The 25,065-nt window shown below is 40.7% G+C and overlaps 1 protein-coding gene across 3 annotated transcripts; it reads right to left on the bottom strand.

The window, feature by feature from the left end:
* Positions 1-633: 633 nt before the first annotated feature.
* On the bottom strand, positions 634-25,018 carry C1H11orf65 (chromosome 1 C11orf65 homolog). 3 transcript variants are annotated; one of them, XM_054016133.1, is made up of 8 exons: positions 24,939-25,018; positions 22,453-22,545; positions 19,505-19,558; positions 15,758-15,961; positions 11,325-11,458; positions 5,731-5,901; positions 5,421-5,476; positions 634-1,087 (listed from the first exon to the last, which is right to left on the bottom strand). In XM_054016133.1, the coding sequence occupies exons 1-8, from the start codon at positions 25,005-25,007 to the stop codon at positions 906-908; spliced, it is 963 nt and encodes a 320-aa protein (XP_053872108.1). In that variant the 5' UTR covers positions 25,008-25,018; the 3' UTR covers positions 634-905. The 3 variants fall into 3 exon arrangements, with proteins under 3 accessions (XP_053872108.1, XP_053872100.1, XP_053872116.1); XM_054016125.1 differs by lacking the exon at positions 24,939-25,018 and having other exon boundaries at positions 22,453-22,617; XM_054016141.1 differs by lacking the exons at positions 19,505-19,558; positions 22,453-22,545; positions 24,939-25,018 and adding an exon at positions 16,062-16,532.
* Between the last annotated feature and the right edge of the window lie 47 nt (positions 25,019-25,065).

The raw sequence follows: 25,065 nt of genomic DNA, 5'->3' as shown, positions 1-25,065 counted from the left end.
TTCCCTCTGGGGCACCTGGCATTGGCCACTGTTGGAAAGCAGGATACTGGGCTAGATGGACCTTTGGTCTGACCCAATATGGCCATTATGTGTTCTGCCATCTCAGACCAATTCCCATTAGTTTGTTTTAGAGGGTTTTTTGTACTGTAGACCCACTACTAAGAAACATGAAATGATGGTGCTCTAGTTCAAAACAAAAAAGAGACCCCTCCCAGCCAACCCCCATTTTCAGGTAGTTTCAGACCAAGGTTAACATTTTCCATTCAGCCTTGCTCTGAAACGTAACTATTCAGTAGCTGCTCTGCCTTCATAGCAGCAAATTCCATTGATACAATTGTGATACTGTGTAGGATCTGCTGGGTTTTAGAACTCTGTAACAGTGTGTGTCAAATAGAAGCAAGAAGATGGCATTGGGCAAGTCACTTAACCTTCAGTCTCTTCACTGCTAAAATGGGGGGTAATCCATAGCTACCTCACAGAGATACTTCAAGGCTTAATGGACTCATAAGTGTTTTCAAAACATTTTGAAGCTTAAAAGTCCTGGAAGTGATAAGTATCAGTTGTAAGCATCCACTTTATATTAGAGGCTGAAAAAAAAATCTATAGAAAGAACATATCACTATAATATTTGCTGAAGCATTTGGCATAATTTTATTGTATAGAACGTAGGTGTTCTAGAAGAGGGAGAAAAATAGGGGAGGTTATTATTAGCACATTATGACTGATTCAAACCAATTTTGGATACTGTTGTAATTTGTTTTTATAGAGGAGAGAATCATGCAGCACGTTTGTGTTTTACATGCAGATTTCTTGTTTAATCAGCTCTAACTGCTGAAGCTATAGCTCCATTTCATATCAAATTGAAGTAGAGCAAAATAGTATTCTAATGAATAGGAGCAAAATTATCATTCAGCATTGTTATCCATTGGGAGATTACAAGGTGAGTTTAATGGTGTTATAGATGTCCCTGACTTGAAGTCTGTTTCATTTAAAGGTAATGGATTAGGGATTGGTGTTTCCTGGATGTTTCCATGGGATAGCTGTGAGAATTCACATGGATCATGTTGTGATACAATAAACTGGAAACCTAAAAAAAAAAAAAATTGAAATATAGGTCAGAAAAATCTGTGAGAGGTAATATAGATATTATTTAAACTAACTGTCCCACAGTTACACTTTGACCTATCATAGTTCTTTTCTCTTTACAATATTCATACATGTAACTTTAAAACAAAACAAAACATATAATGCTGTTTTAAAATAACAAAGATTAAACTCAGAAACTCAGCACACTTGAATAACCCTGCTTAAAAAGTTCTGTTTATGTTAGCGAGATGGAGGAAATTAGGATGAACAAAAACAACTTTAGGAAACATACCTTGCTAGCAGTGCTTTATTTTTTTTTATTCTATACCATTGTTAAAAAATCAAATGCAAATACAGTCTAATTTTCCAACAATGAAAGATATTCCCCTTTTCTCCCCCACAAGAATAAACTGTGGGCCAAATTCTACTTTCCCAGTGGAAAAGCGTCATGCGTCTGACGAAGTGGGTATTCACCCACAAAAGCTTATGCTCCAATACATTTGTTATTCTATAAGGTGCCACAGGACTCTTTGTTGCTTTTCCCAGTGGAGTAACTCATTAGTAAATCTATAGAACTCAACAGAGTTATTCTGGATTTACACAGTGCAAATGAGAGCAGAATTTGGCCCTTTATTTGTATCTTGGCCTTCTTTTGACTTGTCCCACCCCCCTCCAATCTTCTAAATAGAGCGTCATTGTGAGCTGCTTTGTCAAGATGGCCAATAAACAGAAGAGTGGTTCTTGCCTGACTTAACTAAGGCTTTGTCTACACACAACAGTTTCACAGATTTAACTAAAATTGTTTTTAAATCAATTGAAACACCTGTGAGGGCACACATCAGTTTATAACTGGTTTATATCAATTTAACTTTGGATTCCCTACTGCTTCAGCAACTGTGTTTCTGTCACTGGAGCAGTGGTAGCATAAGGGAGATATTTTTACATTGTTTTCTCTGATGACAGCATTACTGTTAATTAAAAATACTCAAGGCTTTTTATTTGCGTCGTACAATCATTTTAATATTAGTCATCAATTTTAGTAAATTACATTTAAAAAAACCCCACAACCCTGACCTCTTCCAGAATCGGTGGAAAAATCAAATTTTTTATACATTCCATTGCACTATCCAATCTCTCTTTACTAATGGCTAGATAATGCTGCCAGTACTAAAATGTCCTTGTAATTTCTAAACGTTATAGATGACAATTTCCTAACTCGGAAAGTGTTGCAGCCATCGCTGGAGGATTCTATATTAGACTTTGTCCTAACAGATAAAGAGGAACTGATTACCAAACTAAATGTTAATGTATCTTAGGTACAAGTGATTATGACTTGATCACATTTATATTGTGCAAGCTGAATAAAATCCAGACCAGTAATATATATACTTGGTGCTTTAATAGGGCCAATTTCACAAAGCTGAAAACAATTACGAGCTATTAGCAGAGAGGAAGAATTTAAATAGAAAAATGTGAATGATACTTGGGAATTATTTAAGAACACCTTACTAGATGCCCCTAAAGCCACAATCCCGCAACTGAGGAAGAAGGCTGTTCTGGTTAAAAAACAGCCTGGTTTAGAAGGGAAGTGAAGACAGGTATAGAAAATAACATACAACAAATGGAAGAAAGGGAAAGTTGATAGTAATGAATATAAATCAGAAGTTAGGAATTGTAGAAAATTGATAAGGGAAGCCAAGGGACACAAGGAGAATTCCATGGGCAGCAGAAATAAGGACAATAAGGAATTTTAAAAATATTAGGAACAAAAAGAATATTGACAATGGTACTTGTCCAGTACTAGATTGAAATGGTAGAATTATCAATAATAATTTAGAAAAGGCAGAGATGTTCAATAAATATTTCTGTTCATCTGTTAATAATAAAACTCTTTCCATTCTACTAGTATCACTGGAAAATGTTAAACAGAAGTTAGATATTTTTATATCAGCAGGTCCAGATAACTTGCATCAAAGAGTTTTAAAGAAGCTGGCCGAGGTGCTTGCTGCACCATTAATGCCTATTTTCACTAAATTTTGGAGCACTGGGGAAGTTCAAGAAGACTGGAAGAAAGCTCAGGTTGTGCCAATTTTTGAAAAGGGTAATTATAGGCCTGCCAGTCTGACATCAATACCAGGCAAGCTAATGGAGCACCTGATACCAGACTCAATTAACAGTCAGCTAAAGGAGGGTAATGTAATTAATGCAAATCAACATAGTATCAACTATCTTGATATCTTTTTTTGATGAGATTACAAGTTCGGTTGAAGTATTATTTAAACTTCTGTAAGGTGTTTGCCCATTGGTGGCGGCTATATTAGGCCTCCCGTGGCACAGCCACTGCTGCTGGATGCCAGTTGCGGGTTTGCGGGGGGAAATTTTTGCTTATTATCATGCCCCATGCAGGTTCCAGGGCGGCTGAGGAGACAGTATGTGTTACTCAGCTTCCTGGGTTCATCAAATTACATTAAAATCTCCCTGGACTCCAAGGAGATTACTGATGAACCCAGGAAGCTGAGTAGCAGATACCACCTCCTAAGCTGCCCTGGAACCTGCATGGCACATATCAAAAGCTCAGATTCTTCCAGAAGAGAGACGAGCTTTTGAATTTTCCTGCGGGGGCGGCTTAGGGTCTGGGGAGGGGAGGCATGGCTGTAGCTGGCCTGGGCTCCTCTGGGCAGGTTGGGGGAGGGGTTCAGGGCTCCTCCTAATACTGGAAGTGTTAACTATGGATATAGTCCAAGTACCACACACAGTATAATACCTAAGCCCATACAGAACACACACACACACACACACACACACACACACACCTTTGTCTGGTTGTCAGCTCCCACCTAACAACTACAGCCAAGAATATGGTTTATTTAGTCTTAAAATATACTGGGTGCACGTTGTCACGGAGTATTGGGGAACTCAGGGCCCTGCACCCCCGGCTTCCTGCGATTCACTGCGACTCTCAGCCAGCCAGTAAAGCAGAAGGTTTATTTGGATGACAGGAATACAGTCCAAGACAGGTCTTGCAGGCACAGACAACAGGGACCCCCTCAGTTAGGTCCATCTTGGGGGCCCAAGGCATCCCAGCCCAGCCCCCCTTGGGAGGTCAGAGCCATCTCTGCCTCCCAGCCATCTCTCCAGCCTGCTTCCCACACTCTGGCTTCAGCGACCCCTCCCACAGCCTTTGTTCAGTTTCCCGGGCTAAGGAGTCACCTGGCCTTCAACCCCTTCCTGGGTTCTCGTGTTACACACTCAGGTATGCGCCCTCGGGCTGTCTCCCATCCTCCAATGCAGACTATTCCAGCCACACTCCCCTGTCAGCATTCACAGACCACAGTGAGAACAGGCCCAGTTCGTCACACACGTGCATTATATACATTAGTGATGGAGTCATATATCAGCAATAACCCACATTAATAAATGAAAATAAATCTTACTACGTCATCCCAAGAGATTCTGTTTTGTGTATTTTTAGTTTAAAATAGTAGAGTATCCCCCTGAGTCTTTCAAATGGATAGATGAATTATACAAGAATCTTCCACACTGGAACACTTGGAAAGCATAGCTCTTGCATATTTAAAACCAGACCTTACTTGGATAGTAAGGTCTTTGGGTCAGGGCCTGTCTTTTTTGTTCTATATTTGTACAGTGCCTAGCACATTGGGGTCCTGATCCACAACTGGGGAATCCCAGGCACTACTATAATACAAATAAATAATATGCCTGTGAACCAACATATATGGTAGGTCTAATTTTAGGTTTACTGGCCTGCCAATAGCAGAGCAAAAACCATGTAAAAAAGAGAAACTAAATTACTGCATATAAAACCTGATTGTAAAAAGACACATGCATTACTAATAAAGATGATGCAGAAATTCAATTTTTAAAAGACTAGCGAGACCAGAACTTGTTTATTTTCTCAAAGATGAGCAATACTGATGTTTGGAGAAATGTTAACAAATCAGATTGTAGAAGCAAATATGTAAATCAGAATTGGTTACAGTTGAGTTTAATAAAAAGGGGTTGACTTTGAAAAGGCTATTCATATTTTCTGGAACTCTATATTCCCTTTTCCTTTTCACATATTAGGTTAAAAATAACTTACGCTTTTGATATTCATAACAAAGATCACCAGATCTTGATGATACTGATAAATATACTGATTTCTTGGCAAGTTTGCATGATTGGGAATTAGAATATTTTTGCCTGGAAGCCAAGCATAGTGGATATGGAAAAAATAATTGACACAATAAACATAGCTGCAATTTTTAAAGTAATTTTTGAGAGCAAAATTGTGTTGGAAGCCATTTACCACAACTATAGTTGGCACCACTTACCCTGGTAGTTAGCTGATGAGTTGCTTGTTGCAATTTCTTTCCACTGGCTAATATATCTAAGCACATTAAATAAACACACATTCAGTTTAAGGTACAATTAACAAAATCCTGGAAATTAAACACAATTTTATTCTTTTGGGAAGTTAACTTTTTGGAAGCTGAAACATTTCCAAGAAGATCAAGGCCACAGTACAGAACAATGGAGGGAGAAGATTTAAAGTGGGAGAAGCTGGGGCTCATCAGGGCTCTTTCATAGATAATAAAGTCCTTCAGAGGGAAAAGGAAACAAACAAACAAAAAATACACTTACTCTTCGAAGTTAAGTGCATTTGTCCATTGCAACAGTTCATCCACTTCCCATTCCATTACATTGTCTGTTCCTCCTTTCTCAACAGCATTGACGATGCCTTCTGCACTTCTCTGAATTAAGATTGCAGTGGTAGGGTCCTCTGTTTTGACCCGCAAGCTTCCTGCATAATACCTAATAGTGAAAAAAGAATTTGTTTTGCAGGTTGTTTGGAACAGTTATATTTTCTGACGGTAAGGGGCACTATAACCCAACATATTGTCTTATTCTAGCAGAACCAACTAAGGATAACATGGGCGGTCTGTGAATAGAAATATTATGAACCTTAGTCAATATTAACTTTGATTTAATGGTGACATACTGAGGGGAAGAGAATCAAGTATGTGTGTACACAATTTAAATATAGATTCTATTTTTTTCTTTTATCATTTTAATATCAAATATATTAGACTTTTCAATCCCAAGTGATCCTCAAAGTACTTTACAAAATGATATAACAGTTATGTAGGCATCACCTTCTCCACCACCATATAGAGTGACTTCTGGGTTTTTTAAACAGTACACCACACCATACACAACAATTTGTACACTGGATATACAACTGAAACAGAGATCTTCCCAGAGGTGACCATTTCAGGCATATGAGAGGGTAAAAAATGACCTATCTCCTAGAAGAAGCTACTTTTATAAATATTTCCCTAAAATTTTAAAGTACCTGTCTTGACCCTGTATGTTAATGATGTCAGGACTATGCCTATGAGAAGGATAATCTAGTAGTAGCCTAGAATAAATGAGTAGATGAAAACCTGAGTGTCCCATTTATACTATATATTCTTAGTTCTTGTCTTTGGGAAATTATTCCCCTTTGTTTAGGAAGGAGGATACTTGCAAGAACACACATGGGCCGACTTGCCTCTTTCTCTCAAAAGAATACATCGTTCTTCATGCCTGCTCCATCTCTCAGTAATGTAGGGAGAAAGAAATCACAAGGTAAAACTGATTGTTGTTGTTAAAGAAAACATTGTTAAACACCACAAACAATCCAACTATTTTAGGCTTATTGAAATTCTTTGGGCATCACACTTCGAAATGATTTGCAACCTCTTTGTGGTGAGTAATGTTATGATATTACATAAACGGAAGTAACTTTAAAAACTATACTACAAAAAGAATTGTGTGTCCCCTGCCTTTTACATATAAGGATGCCATTTGAATTATATATCAGGTCGGAACGGGACAAAAGCTGAACTTCAACCATTTTCAAAATAGAGCGGTATTTCTTTCTTCTATCTCTGTAGGCCAGTGGTTCCCAAATTTTAACAACCTGTGAATCCCTTTCACTAAAATATCAAGTCTCGCGAACCCGCTCCGAGAAATGAATATTTCCAGGGATTATCTCCTTTGTCTGAGTATAAATTATAAAAGCCATGATCTTGGAAATACAAAATTTGTTTTCATGACATGCTTATTACACACGATTTATTATTAATTATTATTTATCATTACAGTATTTTTATTACATTATTAAAATGGCAACACTGTATAAGTGTTGGGCATTGGGCTATATAAGTAGGGGCATTGCCAGCAGATCGAGGGACGTGATCATTCCCCTCTATTCGACATTGGTGAGGCCTCATCTGGAGTACTGGGTCCAGTTTTGGGCCCCACACTACAAGAAGGATGTGGAAAAATTGGAAAAAGTCCAGTGGAGGGCAACAAAAATTATTAGGGGGATGGAGCACATGACTTATGAGGAGAGGCTGAGGGAACTGGATTGTTTAGTCTGCAGAAGAGAAGAATGAGGGGGGATTTGATAGCTGCTTTCGACTACCTGAAAGGGGGCTCCAAAAGAAGATGGATCTAGACTGTTCTCAGTGGTACCAGATGACAGAACGAGGAGTAATGGTCTCAAGTTGCAGTGGAGGAGGTTTAGGTTGGATATTAGGAAAAACTTTTTCACTAGGAGGGTGGTGACGCACTGGAATGGGTTACCTAGGGAGGTGGTGGAATCTCCTTCCTTAGAGGTTTTTAAGGTCAGGCTTGACAAAGCCCTGGCTGGGATGATTTAGTTGGGGATTGGTCCTGCTTTGAGCAGGGGGTTGGACTAGATGACCTCCTGAGGTCCCTTCCAACCCTGATATTCTATGATTCTATTATTCTAACGCTCTTCCAAAATCTCTCTTTCGTAGCTTATATCACTTTGAATAAGCCTGTTATAAGCCAAGGCTCCTATGTTTCATCAAGGATTATCAGATGTGAAACAGCATGAAGGTATTTAAAAAGCCAACTCAGAGTTCCTCCTACATAAGTATTCAGGTCTTGAGCAGTCCAGGCAAACAATTAGGGTGGCCAGACAGCAAATGTGAAAAATCGGGATGGGGGTGGAGGGTAATAGGAGCCTATATAAGAAAAAGACTCAAAAATTGGGACTGTTCCTATAAAATCGGGACATCTGGTCACCCTACAAACAATGCACGTTACAACAAAGCTTAAACTTGTTCTTCATCATAATTTTAAAAACAATACTAGCTGCCTATTTAATTTTAAAAACAGCTAAAAATATCCACCTCCCTTTCCATTTCTTATAGGAGTCTTGAAGTTCAAATCTCCTCCGTGTGATAGGTATGCTTGCAAATCTGCTTAGCTCTTGGAAGCTGCTGGCACTGTGCTGCCCGGGGTCCCTAGGAACAGCTCTGTCCGCCATGAGGGAATTTTTCCCCGAGAACCCCTGTAACATTTCATGAACCCCAGTTTGGGAACCACTGCTGTAGGCTTATTCCTTTCTCTGGCATAAGAACATAAAGGCCGTACCGGGTCAGACCAAAGGTCCATCTAGCCCAGTATCCTGTCTACCGACAGTGGCCAATGCCAGGTGCCCCAGAGGGAGTGAACCTAACAGGCAATGATCAAGTGATCTCTCTCCTGCCATCCATCTCCATCCTCTGACAGACAGAGGCTAGGGACACCATTCCTTACCCATCCTGGCTAATAGCCATTAATGGATTTAACCACCATGAATTTATCCAGTTCTCTTTTAAACTCTGTTATAGTCCTAGCCTTCACAACCTCCTCGGGTAAGGAGTCCCACAAGTTGACACTGCGCTGCGTGAAGAAGAACTTCCTTTTATTTGTTTTAAACCTGCTGCCTATTAATTTCATTTGATGACCCCTAGTTCTTGTATTATGGGAATAAGTAAATATCTTTTCCTTATCCACTTTCTCCACATCACTCATGATTTTATATACCTCTTTCATATCCCCATTTAGTCTCCTCTTTTCCAAGCTGAGGAGTCCTAGCCTCTTTAATCTCTCCTCATATGGGACCTGTTCCAAACCCTTAATCATTTTAGTTGCCCTTTTCTGAACCTTTTCTAGTGCCAATGCAAATTCCCATTGACTTCAATAGACCTGAAGAAGAGCTCTATGTAAGCTCAAAAGCTTGTCTCTCTGACCAACAGAAATTGGTCCAATAAAAGATATTACCTCCCACCCCTGGTCTCTCCAAGGAAAGTTTTGCCTGAGTAAGGAATGAAAGATTTAGCCCATTATTTTTAAAATGCTCATTTTAAAATGCCCAGAAATAATCATCTGCTTCATAGACTGTAATTTGGGATCAATTTATTATCTTATTTCTTTGGCTGGGGTAAGAGGAACTTTAACATTTCCATTACAGCAGCTTGTTGTGTTGTACTGCTGAAACTCTGGCGAAAGTGGAGTCGTGTTCTCCTCCTCAAAGTGAGAGTAGCATTATGTTAGATGTGATGAGGTGGGTACTGCATTATAACATAGACATATGTGATCTTAATTCTGATGAATCCGTGTTAAGCCGATGTGTTTGAAACTGATGATGTGCAGCACAATACTGTTATCCCTCTCAAAAAAACAAATAGACTTGTATGAATTCTATAGCCTATGTAATGCAGGAAGTCAGGCTAGTGGAACTGATCCTAGAGATTTCTCTGACCCTTAGAAGCTGTGAATATGTTACTATATAAAACTCATACCTCTGCATGCAATATTTTTTCTAATACATTAATTTTGAAGTAATCTTTAAAATAAAATGAATGTCCAGTTAAATGACACCCAGTGGTATGCCTGTTTGATGACGGAGGCACTTGGGATTGCAGTTGTGTACTTTTTATACATGTCCACCTGATCCTGAAACAATGGTTAATGCCAAGGAATAATTTGTTTTCTCTCTTCAGAAAACAGACTATAAAATTTGGCCTACTCAAGCAGGGGTTATAAAAATATAACTGTTTTGTACTGGGAGCCACAATTTTTCTTCCATTGTGCTAGCATTAGAGATGATTGCTCTATCTGCATTCCTACCTACTTAACATGGTTTAATATAGATGTTAAATAATATAGGGGAGAAGATTCTGTGGGATTCCACTGGTCAGGACCTTGGAGGTGGATAAACAATTGCCCATAAGTAGCTATTGGTTTGGTCTAAAAGGAAGGACCTGATTTCAGGGTGTGACTTTCCAACCCTGCAAGTTCTTGGAGGCTGGACTAGAGAGTTTAGTGATCAGCAGTAACAAATGTCAGACAGGTCCAACAGGATGAGCATGGATGTTCTTTCCTTATCTATGGACCAAAGAATGTCATTAACAGAGCAACAAGTGATGTGTCTGTACTGTGGCCTGGTCTGAAGCCTGACTCAGATGGATCCGGGATTCTGGCAACTGATAGGAGCCACTGGAGAATGTTTTTTGCTAGCTTCTTAATTAGTTTGCTTAGAACAAGGAGGCTAGACACTGGCCATAGCTGCAAGGTCTTGAGTGTCAAGCAATGTTTTTTTGGTTCTGGTTAGACCCTTCTTAGGCTGCATGGTAGATTTCTCTTATTAAATGAACTATTGGCAATCTCAGTTAGGAATGCTCCATGGTATTCCATACAAATCTACCATATAGCAACAGCAGTTGTCTTTGTCACAGATGGTGAACCTGCTTGCACTCAGTGATTCAATGACTATTGTTTGTGTGTATAGGTTGGTGTCTTGGAATGAAGGTGTTATGTTTCTGAACTTGTTCTCAGCTTGTTCCCGGTGGCTTATACAGCCATTCCAGCTATGGGTGATCTTCTCTGGGAAACAAGATCAAAATTCCTGGGAGCAGGAGGTTCTATATTCTAGAGATGATGGGGGCAGTGATCTCCAAGCAGAAGAGGAAGCTGCCTATATGTGGAGTTCCTCTTTTCTGAATAGAACTTGGGAAGAACTATCACCCTCTGTGATGCTGTCTTTCTCTATGCTTCCAGATATTTATGTGGAAATCCACATGGTAGATAGTACAGCCCAATGTCACATCACCTCCTTCTGTGTTGCCTCCACAGCCGCCAGTGCATAGCTGCAGAGGGATCTAACCAATAAAATAATAGCTCCTGCAGGAGTTATCCAGTCTCAGATATAGAAGAGGCAATATCCTGCTGCCCCAAATGGAACTAGCTCCATTTGGAAGTTCAACAGGACTTGGTAGTGATATACAACTTCATTACTTATAACACAGTTACATGGCGTTTTAAGATAATTTATCCATGAAAGCTAATGATTTCTGAAAAGACCCATGACCAGTCTGAAAATTGCATCAACTCACATTTTTGTCATCCATTCAATTTTTCTCCTTTTTCTTCTCCGGTCAATGTCTTGTTTCCTCTTCAACTTAGAGTAATGGAATTCCTTTTCCTTTGTGTTGTCCTCATCAGTTAAGGGATCTATGGTCCTCCAAAACTACTGGCAAATGTGATGTATTGTTTGGACTAGTTTCACAAAAACACCATTACTGATTTTCTTCCCCACTACACCCCTGGGCATGTCTTCTCATTTATAAACCCCATGATTGGTCCTTTACATTGAGAATAATCAAAGATTTACCACTTGCCTGTTTTGCTTATCTGTTCAGCATAAGATACATTATCTTATCAGTAACTTGAAAGACACAAGGCTAAACATGTATCAGGGGGGTAGCCGTGTTAGTCTGAATCTGTAAAAAGCAACAGAGGGTCCTGTGGCACCTTTAAGACTAACAGAAGTATTGGGAGCATAAGCTTTCGTGGGTAAGAACCTCACTTCTTCATACATCTGAAGAAGTGAGGTTCTTACCCACGAAAGCTTATGCTCCCAATACTTCTGTTAGTCTTAAAGGTGCCACAGGACCCTCTGTTGCTTAAGGCTAAACATGCAAGGAGTATATTTTCTCTTGCAAACATTAATTCAATGGTAATTGCTCCTTGCCTTGGTAAATTTCTGCATAAAAAGAATACTGATTCTTTAATAGCTGATAAGCTGTTTAATATAGTGGAGAGAAAAATCTCATGGATAACATACTGAGAAGTTATATAATAATCACACAAATAATGGCCAAACACAGATTAGGTTTCTCAGAGAAGCTCCAGAACTGTTATTCAGAGGCTACCACTAGACAGGATTAAAGGAATAGGCATAAGGATAGATGTAATAGGGAAGAGGGAGAAAGTAAGAAGCATGATTTTATGCCTAGAATAAGAGAACATGAGTCAGAAGTCTGATTCCTATTCCCTACACTGCCACTGACTCTCCGTGACCTATACAAGTCACTTAACTTCTTTTACCCTCAGTTTCCTCATTTGTAAAATAGAGATAGTAACATTTGCCCACCTTTGTAAAGTACTTGGAGATCTTTGGATGAAAGGTGTCACTATGTATATGCAAAGTCTTATTATTATGGAAGGAAAGGGTTACCTACATTTCTGTAACTGTTGTTCTTCAAGATGTGTTGCATATGTCCTTTCCACTATAGGTGTGTGCACACCTCGTGCACAAATGTCAGAGATTTTCCCCCTCAGCAATACCCATTGAGGTGGCTCAAGTGCCCTCCTGTTGCTGTGCACAACTGCACGCTGATGTAAGAGGGTGGAGTGGCTCCTGACCTCCCTCAGTTCCTTCATACTGGATGTACTCTGATATAGAGGGGAAGGCGAATGGGTCATGGAATAGACATGTGTCACACATCTCAAAGAGCTGTTATAGAAAGGTATGTAACTGTTTCTTCTTTGAGCAACTGCACATGTCAATTCCACTCGTGTTGATTGGGGTGAAGGATCGCTCAGCTGATCTACCAGTGTGTTTTGCTTCCCTGGAAGGGAAACAGTTTTGAGGTGAATTGAGTAGGTTATATAGAAGTCCCAGAGGCGAACTGCCTCCTGGCAGAGCTGGGTTGACCATGCCCCTCCTTGATTGTTTATATAAAATATAATCACTGAGTTGTCTGTCATATTCCACAGACTTCCCCCTCCCCCCATGTAGGAGAGGAAGGTTGAGCAGGCTAAATGTACTGCTTGTAACTCCCTGACATTTATGTGAGCCTCTAGGTCCGGAGGTGACCAGAGTCCTTGAGTCTTCAGGGATCCAATATGAGCTCCCAAACCTAGAAATGATGCGTCCATGACTAGAGTGAGTGTTGGCAGTGTTGGAAGGAAGGGAATGCCCACACAAACTTTTAGAGGGTCTGTCCACCAATCCAGAGACAACAGGACTAGCTCTGGCACTTGAACCATCTTGTCCAAGTGGTGACGATTCGGGGCAAATACTGATGCCAGCTATGTCTGTAGTATCCTGAGTCGCAGTCTGGTGTATTGCACTACCTAGATATATGCTGCCATGTGACCTAACAGGTTGAGGTACTTGCATGCTGTTGTGAGCGGGTAAGCTTTCATTTGAAGTACTAGGTTCTGAATGGTTTCAAACCTGATTTGTAGAGTCGAGGACTGCTCCAATAAATTCTATTGTCTGTATAGGCCTCAGCATTGATTTTTTCTCTACTCCTTAAGAGCTCCAGAGCATTGAATATGGATAGAGCAGTGAATATGCCGGAGAGGACCTGAGATTCTGATTGACCTCTGATCAACCAATCATCCAGGTATGAGAACACCTGGACATCTGATTTCTGAAGATGAGCTACTACCATTGTCATGCACTTTGTGAATACCTGAGGAGCAGCTGCCAGGCGGAACAGACATACTCAGAACTGATAGTGTCAACCATTCACCACAAACCTGAGAAACTTTCTATGGTTGGGACATATTGTGATATGGAAGTAAGTATCCATCAAGTCAAGGGCGTCAAACCAGTCTCCTTATTCCAGGGAAAGGATAATTGTCAGTAGGGTAACCAGGCGGAATTTTATTTTTTTCAGCAATTTGTTCAACTCTCTTACATCTAAGATGGGCCTGAGGCCTCCTTTGACTTGGGGATCAGGAAATAATGGGAATAAAAGCCTTGTACTCTGAGGCCCAATAGTACTTCCTCTGTGGCCCCTGTCTGAAGCAGAGATTGAACCTCCCACTGAAGGGCAATCTTATGAGAGTGGTCCCTGAAGAGGGACAGGATATGGGTGAAGGGTTGAAGTAAATTGGATGGCATACCCTCATAGACTCATAGACTCATAGACTTTAAGGTCAGAAGGGACCATTATGATCATCTGGTCTGACCTCCCGCATGATGCAGGCCACAAAGCCGTCCCTACCCTTTCCCTTGACTCTGCTGTTGAAGTCCCCAAATCCTGTGGCTTAGAGACTTCAATTAGCAGAGAATCCTCCTGTTAGCAATCCCTGCCCCATGCTGCGGAAGAAGGTGAAAAACCTCCAGGGCCTCTGCCAATCTACCCTGGAGGAAAATTCCTTCCCGACCCCAAATATGGCGATCAGTAAAACCCCGAGCACGTAGGCAAGATTCTCCAGCCTGACCCTCATTAGCCATTATACTATTTACCTGTCATAGCACGCTGTTCCTTTGACTAAAATCATGTTATCCCATTAAACCATTCCCTCCATAAACTTATCTAGCTTAATCTTAAAACCAGACAGGTCCTTCGCCCCCACCGTTTCCCTCGGAAGGCTGTTCCAATATTTCACCCCTCTGACGGTCAGACCCTCAGTCCACCATGCTTAAGACCTACTGGTCTAATGTTATATGGGTTCAGGCACTTAGGAAGTGGGAAAAGTGATTGGTAAATAAAAAAGGAGGAACAGACAGAAATGAGGAGACTGGTATACTGTCTTCAATAACCCCATCAAAATGCCTGCTTGGAAGAGGCAGCTGGACAGAATGAGCTAAGGGAGGGGAGAAGTGGAGTATGTTAGAATAATAGGATTAGAGAAGACGTCTGATGGTGTCACATCGAATGATTCATGTCACTATGCAGTGTATTAGAAATTATTTAAATGTTGTAATGCTGTGTATCATATCTGAAAAAGAATTCTGTTCATTAGTGCAGCCCTGTGGTTGCTCTAACTTGCCAGCTCAGACTCAGGACAGAGAAGAGCGAAAGATGGCTTAGACCTGCCTTTACCTCCACAAACCTTCAGATACCAAGTAATCCAGCCCTAAATCATCTGATGATTGATACTTGAAATGGAGTTATACTGTTCATAGTCATTCTTGGGGTCCAAATAATTCTCTGAATAACTAATTAAATTCTGTAATTACTCTGTGTTATGTTTGTACAAACCTTTCACCTTTAAAAATATTACCAATTATTTCCAAAATAATTTAACAGAACATAAATGGCTTAATTTTAACATAACATAATTTCAATATGTTTTATATTTCAAGCTATGCATTGTATTAGAGAAAAGTACATTGACTCCTCTTGCAGATTTTTAATCCAAACAAAATTATACCTTAATATGGAGAAGTATGAAATTGTATTTTAATATTTAAGTATTATATTGTACTTTAATAAACAGGTCTATTTCATATTCAGCACAAGATCTCATAGTACGGTACTTATGGTAATTTAATCATATTCTATTTATTATGTTGTTCAGTGACCTGGTGATGAGGAACATTTTATAAATAAATGATCATGATATTATTATAACATCTCACAAGGAGTGACTATTACCATAGGTCATTATTTCAAATAAAGATCCCACACATTATGAAGTGATCCATATAGTGAGTGAAATTAAATCTCCATAATGTGTAGGTTATGTAAGAAAAAGAAGTTAACATTTTAAAGAAAAAATGTAAATGCTATTCTTTGCTTACTCTGATTGAAAGAAGTCTCCAACCATTATTCTCCACACGCTTGTACCAGCCACTGCGGTCATCTTTCCAAATCTTTCCATGAATAGCCCCTGGCAGCAGCTGTTTGTATGCTGGCTTTGTATAATCTTTAGGGCTGTTAGCACACATATCCACAATGGGTCTATAAGTGAATATTTTGTAATATATACTTGGAGGATATTTAGTCTGTAAAGAAATATCACACTTGAAAGTGAGAGATCCAGCTAGTGACAGAGTGTGTTATAAACAAAAGTTCCTACTTTTCAAAAAATTGTCAGATTAATACCTTGTTTAACTCTGTTGGCATAAACGGGTTTACAACAGCCATGAAACTGTTCCTTTACCCATTTCAAAGTAGCTTAACACCGTACAGGATAGGCTGAAATTGGAAGATTTGATTGGCTGATTACAATTCTGAGTGAAATTAAAGATCCAGTCCTCAACTCAGTGAAATCAGTGGGAGTTTTGCCATTAACTCTAAGTGAGTGCAAGGTCTTTGGTGTGTTGTCACAAGAATACACAACATTTATGAGTATTTATTGTTTCTCTTCTAATGTTTATTTTTCTGAACTGAATGGGAGAAGTTTATTGGGAAGAGAAATGGAATTGAAAAATATTTAAATATGAAAAGTTAAGTGTGCACAGGAGCTAGAACAGGGACTGTGAGTCTGTACTTGTGGGTTTTACTTCCAGGTACACTGCAAACTCGCTGTGTGAATTGAGTAAGTCGGGGGTCGGCAACCTTTCAGAAGTGGTGTGCCAAGTTCACTGTAATTTCAGGTTTTGCGTGCCAGTAATGCATTTTAACGTTTGTAGAAGGTCTCTCTCTATGTCTATATTATATAAATAAACTATTGTTGTATTTAAAGTAAATAAGGTTTTTAAAATATTTAAGAAGCTTCATTTAAAATACAATTAAAATGCAGATCTTATCAATTAGTGTGATCCTTGCCTGGGATCCTTGCCTGGGGTTCCAGCCATCACCCCCGCTCAGCCCGCTACCGGTCTGGGGTCCAGCCGCTGGTCCTGCTCAGCACGCTGCTGGTCTGGGGTTCCATTCACTCAGCCGGCAGCGGGCTGAGCGGGCCGGTGGCGGGCTGAGCAGGGCCGGCGGGGGGCTGAAAGGCTCAGTCCGCTGCCAGTCTGGGTGCCAGCAGCACTCCGCCTGCTGCCGGTCTGGGGTTCCGGCTGCCGGCTCATTGCCAGTCGGGGTCCCAGCCACCGGCCCCACTCAGCCTCCTGCCAGCCTGGGTGAGCAGAACCCCAGGCTGATAGCGGGCTGAGGGGGGCCGGCGGCCGGGATCCCGGCTGGCAGGAGCTGGCGGACAAAACCCCAGACCTGCAGCAGGCTGCATGGTGCCAGGGGCCTGGACCTCAGACCGGCAGCAGACTGAGCGGGGCTGGTGGCTGGAACCCCTGACAAGGATTCCAGGCCCTGCTCAGCTGCTGCCGGTCTGGGGTTCCATCCGCCAGCTTCTGCCAGCGGGGATCCCGGCCACCGACCGCCCTCAACCCGCTACCAGCCTGGGGTTCTGCTCACCCAGGCCGGCAGGAGGCTGAACGGGGCCAGCAGCCGGAACCCCAGACCAGCAGCAGGCTGAGTGCTGCCAGCACCCCGCTGAGTGCTGCTGGCACCCCAGACTGGCATCAGACTCAGCCGCTCAGCCCCACACTGGCCCCGCTCAGCCCGCAGCCGGCTGAGTGAATGGAACCCCAGGACAGCAGCGGGCTCAGCGGCTCAGCCTGCCGCCACTCTGGGGTTCCAGCCGCCGGCTCCTGCCAGCCGGGATCTCAGCCGCTGGCCCCACTCAGCGCCTGCTGCCAGCCTGGGGTTCCCTGAGGATCCCCAGGCCGGCAGCGGGCACTGAGTGGGGCTGGCCGGGACCCTGGCTGGCAACGGGGCAGCAACCGGAACCCCAGAGCGGTGGTGGACTGAGCTCTCAGCCCGCCGCCACGTGCCATCAAAAATTGGCTCGCATGCCACCTTTGGCACGTGTGCCATAGGTTGCTGACCCCTGGAGTAAGTCATATAACCTTTCTTTTCATCAGTTTTCCTGTCTGTAAAATAGTGATGATAATTTACTTCTCTCAGATGCCTATTCTGAGGATTAGTTAGTCTTTGTAAAGCAATTTGATAGCCTCAGATAAAAGGTGCTAGTACATGCAAATTAATACTTTTCCTTAATGGACCTTACTGATGATCTAAAGATGAGAAAATACATTAATAAATTAGATTATAACCTGTAATAATTTCTGCAGTGAAACTAATTTAGCTGCTTGGATGGCTAAATGGGTTTTAAAGAACTGAGAGGGTTTGTTGTTGTTGTTGTTGTTGTTGGTTTGGTTTCAAGCAACCCACTCTCTCAGTCAGAGGTGCTGTAATTTCATTGACAAGTCCTGGTCCATCTGGTATGTTCTCAATTGAAGTATATAGATTAGCAGCCCTGTTTCCATAGTCCAAATCTCTTAGTAGTAAATAGATGAGAAAGGGAAAAATTCTGTCTAACCCATGATTTTTCTTCCTAGAACTCCTGAATGCCTATTGTGAAGACTGACATGGAGGTGATGGAGTACAGACTGACAATCTGTGAGGGAGTTAAAGAACTTTCAAAGAGGAATAATAGGTAATTAAAGCATACATTCTCTCCCTCTGCTAATATTACTTTTTAAATGGAAAATGTTATGATGAAAGATAATCTTGTATGTCTCTCTAACACTAGAGATGGAAACCTAGAAACATAAGGTCATGTTAGACAGTCTTGTAAATATATTGCAAATACGACAGCTTAAAATGCTAGGACAGTTCTGATTAAAATAACCATTTTTCAAATTTATATTTTGTCATGGTGCTAATGTTTGGTAAGTAAAGAAAAGAGTATGTTGGCTCCGTAATTCCAATCTAAAAACTTCACCCACCTCCACACTTACTTTCACTGAACTGGATAATCTTGTAAGTAATAAATCAGCTCAGAGCCTTGATCTCTACACTGTGCCTTCCACCAGAGAGCAAACTGTTGCTCTGATGTTTTATTAATAGCATATGTCATCAAGGTGAGGTTTACTAATGATGTATTATTCATAAGTTGGTATTAGCCAGGGAAGAGTAGGTCAGAAGCAGAAACCAAATAATTACAGGGTAAAAGTCTGCCAAATACAATTTACTAGAAATTGCTAGCCAGGCAGCAGGGAAGAATATTAGTAATGAATCAGCTTCTTTCCAGCTATTTCAAGTGCTGTAGCAATAGATTTACAATCCTGTATTAGATATTTTGAAAGCAGGAGAATCTTACACAGGGCTTGTGCTATTCCAGAGTGACTGTTCAGCTGTCTAATACTAATAGGCAAATACTTAAGGCCAAAATCTAAGCAGACTCTTGGGTCAAAATTTTCAAACTAAATCCATATTTAGTCACTTAAATAAAGGCTTGGGTGAAATCCTGGCCCCATTAAAACCAGTGGAAAAACTCCTGTTGACATTAATAAGGCCAGGACTGCACCCCTGATTATCAAATCCAGAGCAGCGAGAGCACCCACAAATCCAACTGAAAATTCAGACCATTTAGTCAGGTGCTTAAGAATGGATTTAGGAGGCTAATTTCAGGCACCCTGGTTATAAAATACTAACCTTGCTAGTTTGTCAGAATACAATTAATATAGGTCTATTAAGTTGTGATTACCTAGATATAGAATCAATGTCAATATTTCAATATTCTTTAAAACGCTACTTACACCACCTAGTCTGAATCGGATATAAACACCTGCTGCAGCATCTAGTAACTCTGCCTGCAAGAAGAAAAAGACATTAATCCACAATGCTTCCAAATCAAGACAGAAAGATACAGTAATGGACAGTTAAATAATTTAGTTCGTCATACATAAAGATGTGTTTAGATTCTTCTCTGACATAAGTCCAATATCATATTAATAGGGATGCACACAATATAAATAGGTTGATATTTTATTCCTATGGAAGTGCCGTGTTTTCTAGATGAAAAAGGCTTTCATCTATACATTGAAGTATGTAAAAAGTTTAAAAGGCAGAATAATGGGCCTCATTCTGCTCTCTGCAGTATGGTGTGGACATCATACTGTAGCATGCAAGAAGCAAACAAGTGAAGGTGGACGAGCAATGGCTTTGATTAAATTTTCTCCATATCTACTTAAGACATCCATCACCGTAGCATCTGAGGACAAGAAACAATAAGTAGGGTTCACAGAGTGATGTCTATAATTGACTCTCTTCCTTGCTTCTTCATTATATTACTGTTTTTTGTTTAATTTTTTTTTAGGATGAGGGAGAAGATTTTCTCTTTCACTCTTGTTCTTGTTGTTGTATTTCTTCCAAGGAGGGATAAGGCATTTATATGGATAATGTGAATATTTGGAGTGATAACAATACATGATTTTTTTAAAGTAAGCAAGAGTTCTGGAAGCAATACAAAACTCTCATACACCTGACCACAAGTCAGCCTCTAGCTACTGAGGAATAGGAAGAAAATTTCCTGAGGGGTGGGTTTTCCTATAACTGCCTGCTGCAAGTTTTTTTGCATATCCACTCAAGCATCAGATACTGGTCTAGATGGGCCACTGTTTTTATCGAGTCAGCATTTCCTATGTGACTATTTCCTTGGGGCAATTTATTGCACAAAGGCTTTTGCAGAAAGATAATTTTTACAACATGCTCTGAAAATAATTGGGCTTGGTCTGAAACAGTACGAGTCAGATTGAACCCCAAATGCCTTTTACCATCTGTTAGCTATTAAATGGCCTCTCTATATGAAATGAGTTGGGGTCCTCAATTCCTAGAAAACAACTGACTTCTATGGGCTCAGCCTTCTCCTTTCCTTTTTCCCTCTAATTCTACCTTGGGTATGCTTTTACTTTTGTTGTTTACTGATACTTTCTTTTGTAACTACTATATATTTCTTTTGGGGCATACAGTTTCAGTTGTGTGCAATCCACAAAGTATCCTACATCCAATACTTCTGTTAGTCTATAAGGTGCCACAGGACTCTTTGTCGCTTTTTACAGATCCAGACTAACACGGCTATCCCTCTGATACTATCCTATATCAGTAAATCTTGGACTTCAAATGATGGAACAGTCAAAAAATGTATTTGATTTATAATGCTGTAATGATCCTTGTCTCCCAATACTATGCCCCAAATAAAAGATAGTGAAACAAATGTAGTGCCCATCTTTAAAAAAGGGAAGAAGGAGGATCTGGGGAACTACAGGCCAGTCAGCCTCACCTCAGTCCCTGGAAATATCATGGAGCAGGTCCTCAAGGAATCCATTTTGAAGCACTTCAAGGAGAGGAAAGTGATCAGGAACAGTCAGCATGGATTCATCAAGGGCAAGTCATGCCTGACTAACCTAATTGCCTTCTATGATGAGATAACTGGCTCTGTGGATGAGGGGAAATCAGTGGACGTGTTATTCCTTGACTTTAGCAAAGATTTTGATACGGGTCTCCCACAGTATTCTTGCCAGCAAGTTAAAGAAGTATGGGCTGGATGAATGAACTATAAATGGATAGAAAGCTGGCTAGATGGTCGGGCTCAACGGTAGTGATCAATGGCTCCATGTCTAGTTGGCAGCCGGTATCAAGCAGAGAGTCCCAAGGGTCGGTCCTGGGGCCGTTTTTGTTCAAGATCTTCATTAATGATCTGGAGGATGGCGTGGACTGCACCCTCAGCAAGTTTGCAGATGACACTAGACTGGGAGGAGTGGAGGGTAGGGATAGGATACAGAGAGACCTAGACAAATTAGAGGATTGGGCCAAAAGAAATCTGATGAGGTTCAACAAGGACAAGTGAAGAGTCCTGCACTTAGGACGGAAGAATGCCATGCACTGCTACAGACTAGGGACCGAGTGGCTAGGCAGCATTTCTGCAGAAAAGGACCTAGTTATAGTGGATGAGAAGCTGGATATGAGTCAACAGTGTGCCTTTGTTGCCAAGAAGGCTAATGGCATTTTGGGCTGTATAAGTAGGGGCATTGCCAGCAGATTGAGGGATGTGATCATTCCCCTCTATTCAACATTGGTGAGGCCTCATCTGGAGTACTGGGTCCAGTTTTGGGCCCCACACTACAAGAAGGATGTGGAAAAATTGGAAAGAGTCCAGCGGAGGGCCACAAAAATGATTAGGGGGCTGGAACACATGACTTATGAGGAGAAGCTGAGGGAACTGGGATTGTTTAGTCTGCAGAAGAATGAGGGGGGATTTGATAGCTGCTTTCAACTACCTGAAAGGGGGTTCCAAAAGAGGATGGATCTAGACTGTTCTCAGTGGTACCAGATGACAGAACAAGGAGTAATGGTCTCAAGTTGTAGTGGGGGAGGTTTAGGTTGGATATTAGGAAAAACTTTTTCACTAGGAGGGTGGTGAAGCACTAGAATGGGTTACCTAGGGAGGTGGTGGAATCTCCTTCCTTAGAGGTTTTTAAGGTCAGGCTTGACAAAGCCCTGGCTGGGATGATTTAGTTGGGGATTGGTCCTGCTTTGAGCAGCGGGTTGGACTAGATGACCTCCTAAGGTCCCTTCCAACCCTGATATTCTATGATTCTACAAAATTAAAATTAAAACACTAACATCTTGAACTATATTGTACAATACGTGTGTAACATGTACAGAGATATAGCAATGAAAATACATCAGTAAATACAGCCCTTACCTCTCTAGGGTCAATGCATTTCATCAGAAGATGAGGGTCCCCAACTCCTCTAAAGCCTATTAGTTCTTTGTAGTATCGAAAGACACGGACATTCTGTAGAGAGTGATAAATATACCAAGAAAAACTATTGTCCCTGGATTTTTTCCAGATTTTGAACATAGTCATGACACTATTCAGGGTTTTCCCATGTCAAACCACACAGAATTTAGGAGAGTGTAGGGCACAATTCATCAAATGGTCTCACAGAGTTAAACTTGTGCCTGGTGTACTCATCCCAGTCCTGAAGAGTAAAATTAATAGCATTACAGCATTGCTGAATTCAGTCAAATATGTGTAACAAAAACTGAGTCTAGTGCATATTTGAAAAAGTTTATATTGCGAGAAAGAGTCCTGTGGCACCTTATAGACTAACAGACGTATTGGAGTATAAGCTTTCGTGGTGGTATTCACCCACGAAAGCTTATGCTCCAATACGTCTTTTAGTCTATAAGGTGCCACGGGACTCTTTCTTGCTTTTTACAGATCCAGACTAACACGGCTACCCCTCTGATACTTAAGTTTATATTGTTTATTTTGGTATTAAGTCAAAGTGAGTTAAAAGTGAGAGGGCTTTCAGAGAAAGAAATGCATATGGATACAAATTAAAAGCATGGAATTGCTGCCATATACTAGGGGGAATTTTAAAGTAGAGCATCTAAATCTCCTAATTTACCACAGTTATCTTTGAGAAGATCTCTTTGGTAAGATTCCCCACGAGACCACCTTTTCTTCCTCAGCTTTGGATTTAGGAGATTACCTTTACAATAACTTTTTAAAAGTCTGTCCATTTCTTTCTCTGTGAACTAGGTTATCACCATGGACCTAAGTGCCTTTTACACTTCCCATTTCTGTCCAACTTCCTCCTTTGTTTCTCTTTACCATCATTCCATCATTAACAACTTAGAACTCTTTAAATGGCAACATTCTCCAGTAATACAGTAATCACCCACCCTCCTGATGAGGGCTGTCCTTCTGTTCCTAAAGCTATTGTAATCGGTGCCTCACTGCATGCTATGCGCTACTGTAGACTGTGCAGAACACAGTATAAAAAGACCAAAACACTGTTGAAGGAAGCCCACACATCCCCCCTAAATTAATACACCATCCCCCTTTGGTAATGTGATGTGATTTTTTTTCCTGTGGCAGCTATGGAATTCTACCTGCTTTTGACAAAATTGTGATGTTGTGCAGTCTATATGGTTTTATAAAAACATGATAATAAGTGAATATAATATAACTGGAATAGTTTTATAAAAACATGATACTAAGTGAATATAATGTAACTGGAATATGCTTTATGCAAAAGGTCTCTTGTAAGGTATCATTACAAAGCTTATAATATACTGAGTGTGATCATCCTATTTGTATAAATGTACCACTCTTGTATCTAAAACTAGAAATATAAAATATAACTCTGAGGGCCTATTGTAATTATGCAAAGTGTGGGCCATTAATGGTGGTTTGGAATCTTGATGACTCCCACTAAACAGGACCATTGTCTTCAGCTGGCTAAAGAAGGAGCCTCTCCACCCCCCAGGATACTTGAAGGAAACTGGAACAAAGGACAGTAACTACAGGGGGTGTGAGTGATTGCTGGATCCAGGCTAAAAGGAGATTAGCCTGTAAAAGGGAGCATTCTGGAACTGGTGAGGATCTTATCTGTATTTAGTTTGATTAGACATAGATTTGTGCATTTTATTTTATTTTTGCTTGGTGACTTACTTTGTATTGTCTGTTACTGCTTGGAACCACTTAAATCCTACTGTCTGTATTTAATAAAATTACTTTTTACCTGTTAATTAACTCAGAGTATGTATTAATACCTGGGGGAGCAAACAACTGTGCATATCTCTCTATCAGTGTTATAGAGGGCGAACAATTTGAGTTTACCCTGCATAAGCTTTATACAGGGTAAAACGGATTTATTTGGGTTTAGACCCCATTGGGAGTTGGGCATCTGAGTGCTAAAGACAAGCACATTTCTGTGAGCTGTTTTCAGGTAAACCTGCAGCTTTGGGGCAAGTAATTCAGACCCTGGGTCTGGGTTGGAGCAGACAGGAGTGTCTGGCTCAGCAAGACAGGGTGCTGGAGTCCTGAGCTGGCAGGGAAAACAGGAATAGAAGTAGTCCTGGCACATCAGGTGGCAGTTCCCAGGGGGGTTTCTGTGATCCAACCCGTCACAAATATAAAATTACATATCATTTGTAATATACTGTATCTGCAGGCTTCTGTGGATAGTTAACTCTCTATTAAGTTTTATGGCCAGCATCAGCCCTATGTATGGGGACAACTGTACTGGAAGTGGGATTCACACCACAGGAGTTCCTGCTCCTGGCAGACTTTCCATCACCACTTTGGTTTATAGAGGAGAAAAATATCAAAATTGTTACTTAAGTGTTTAATGATTAAAATAAATTATTAAACATAAAATAGTGCTTCACACTCACAATACATCTTTTCCAGCATCTCTGAATGACTCTTGCAGCCTGGTTCTGTTTGTCTTCTTCCATTGGCATTTACAAATGCCTAAAACAATAAGGCTATTGTTCACAACTATTCAATATTGCCTCAGTT

This window comes from Malaclemys terrapin, chromosome 1, assembly GCF_027887155.1.
Source record: "Malaclemys terrapin pileata isolate rMalTer1 chromosome 1, rMalTer1.hap1, whole genome shotgun sequence".
NCBI classification, from domain to species: Eukaryota; Metazoa; Chordata; order Testudines; family Emydidae; genus Malaclemys; species Malaclemys terrapin.
The sequence above is the reverse complement of the archived record's forward strand: the minus strand, read 5'-3'. Positions and strand labels throughout refer to the sequence as shown.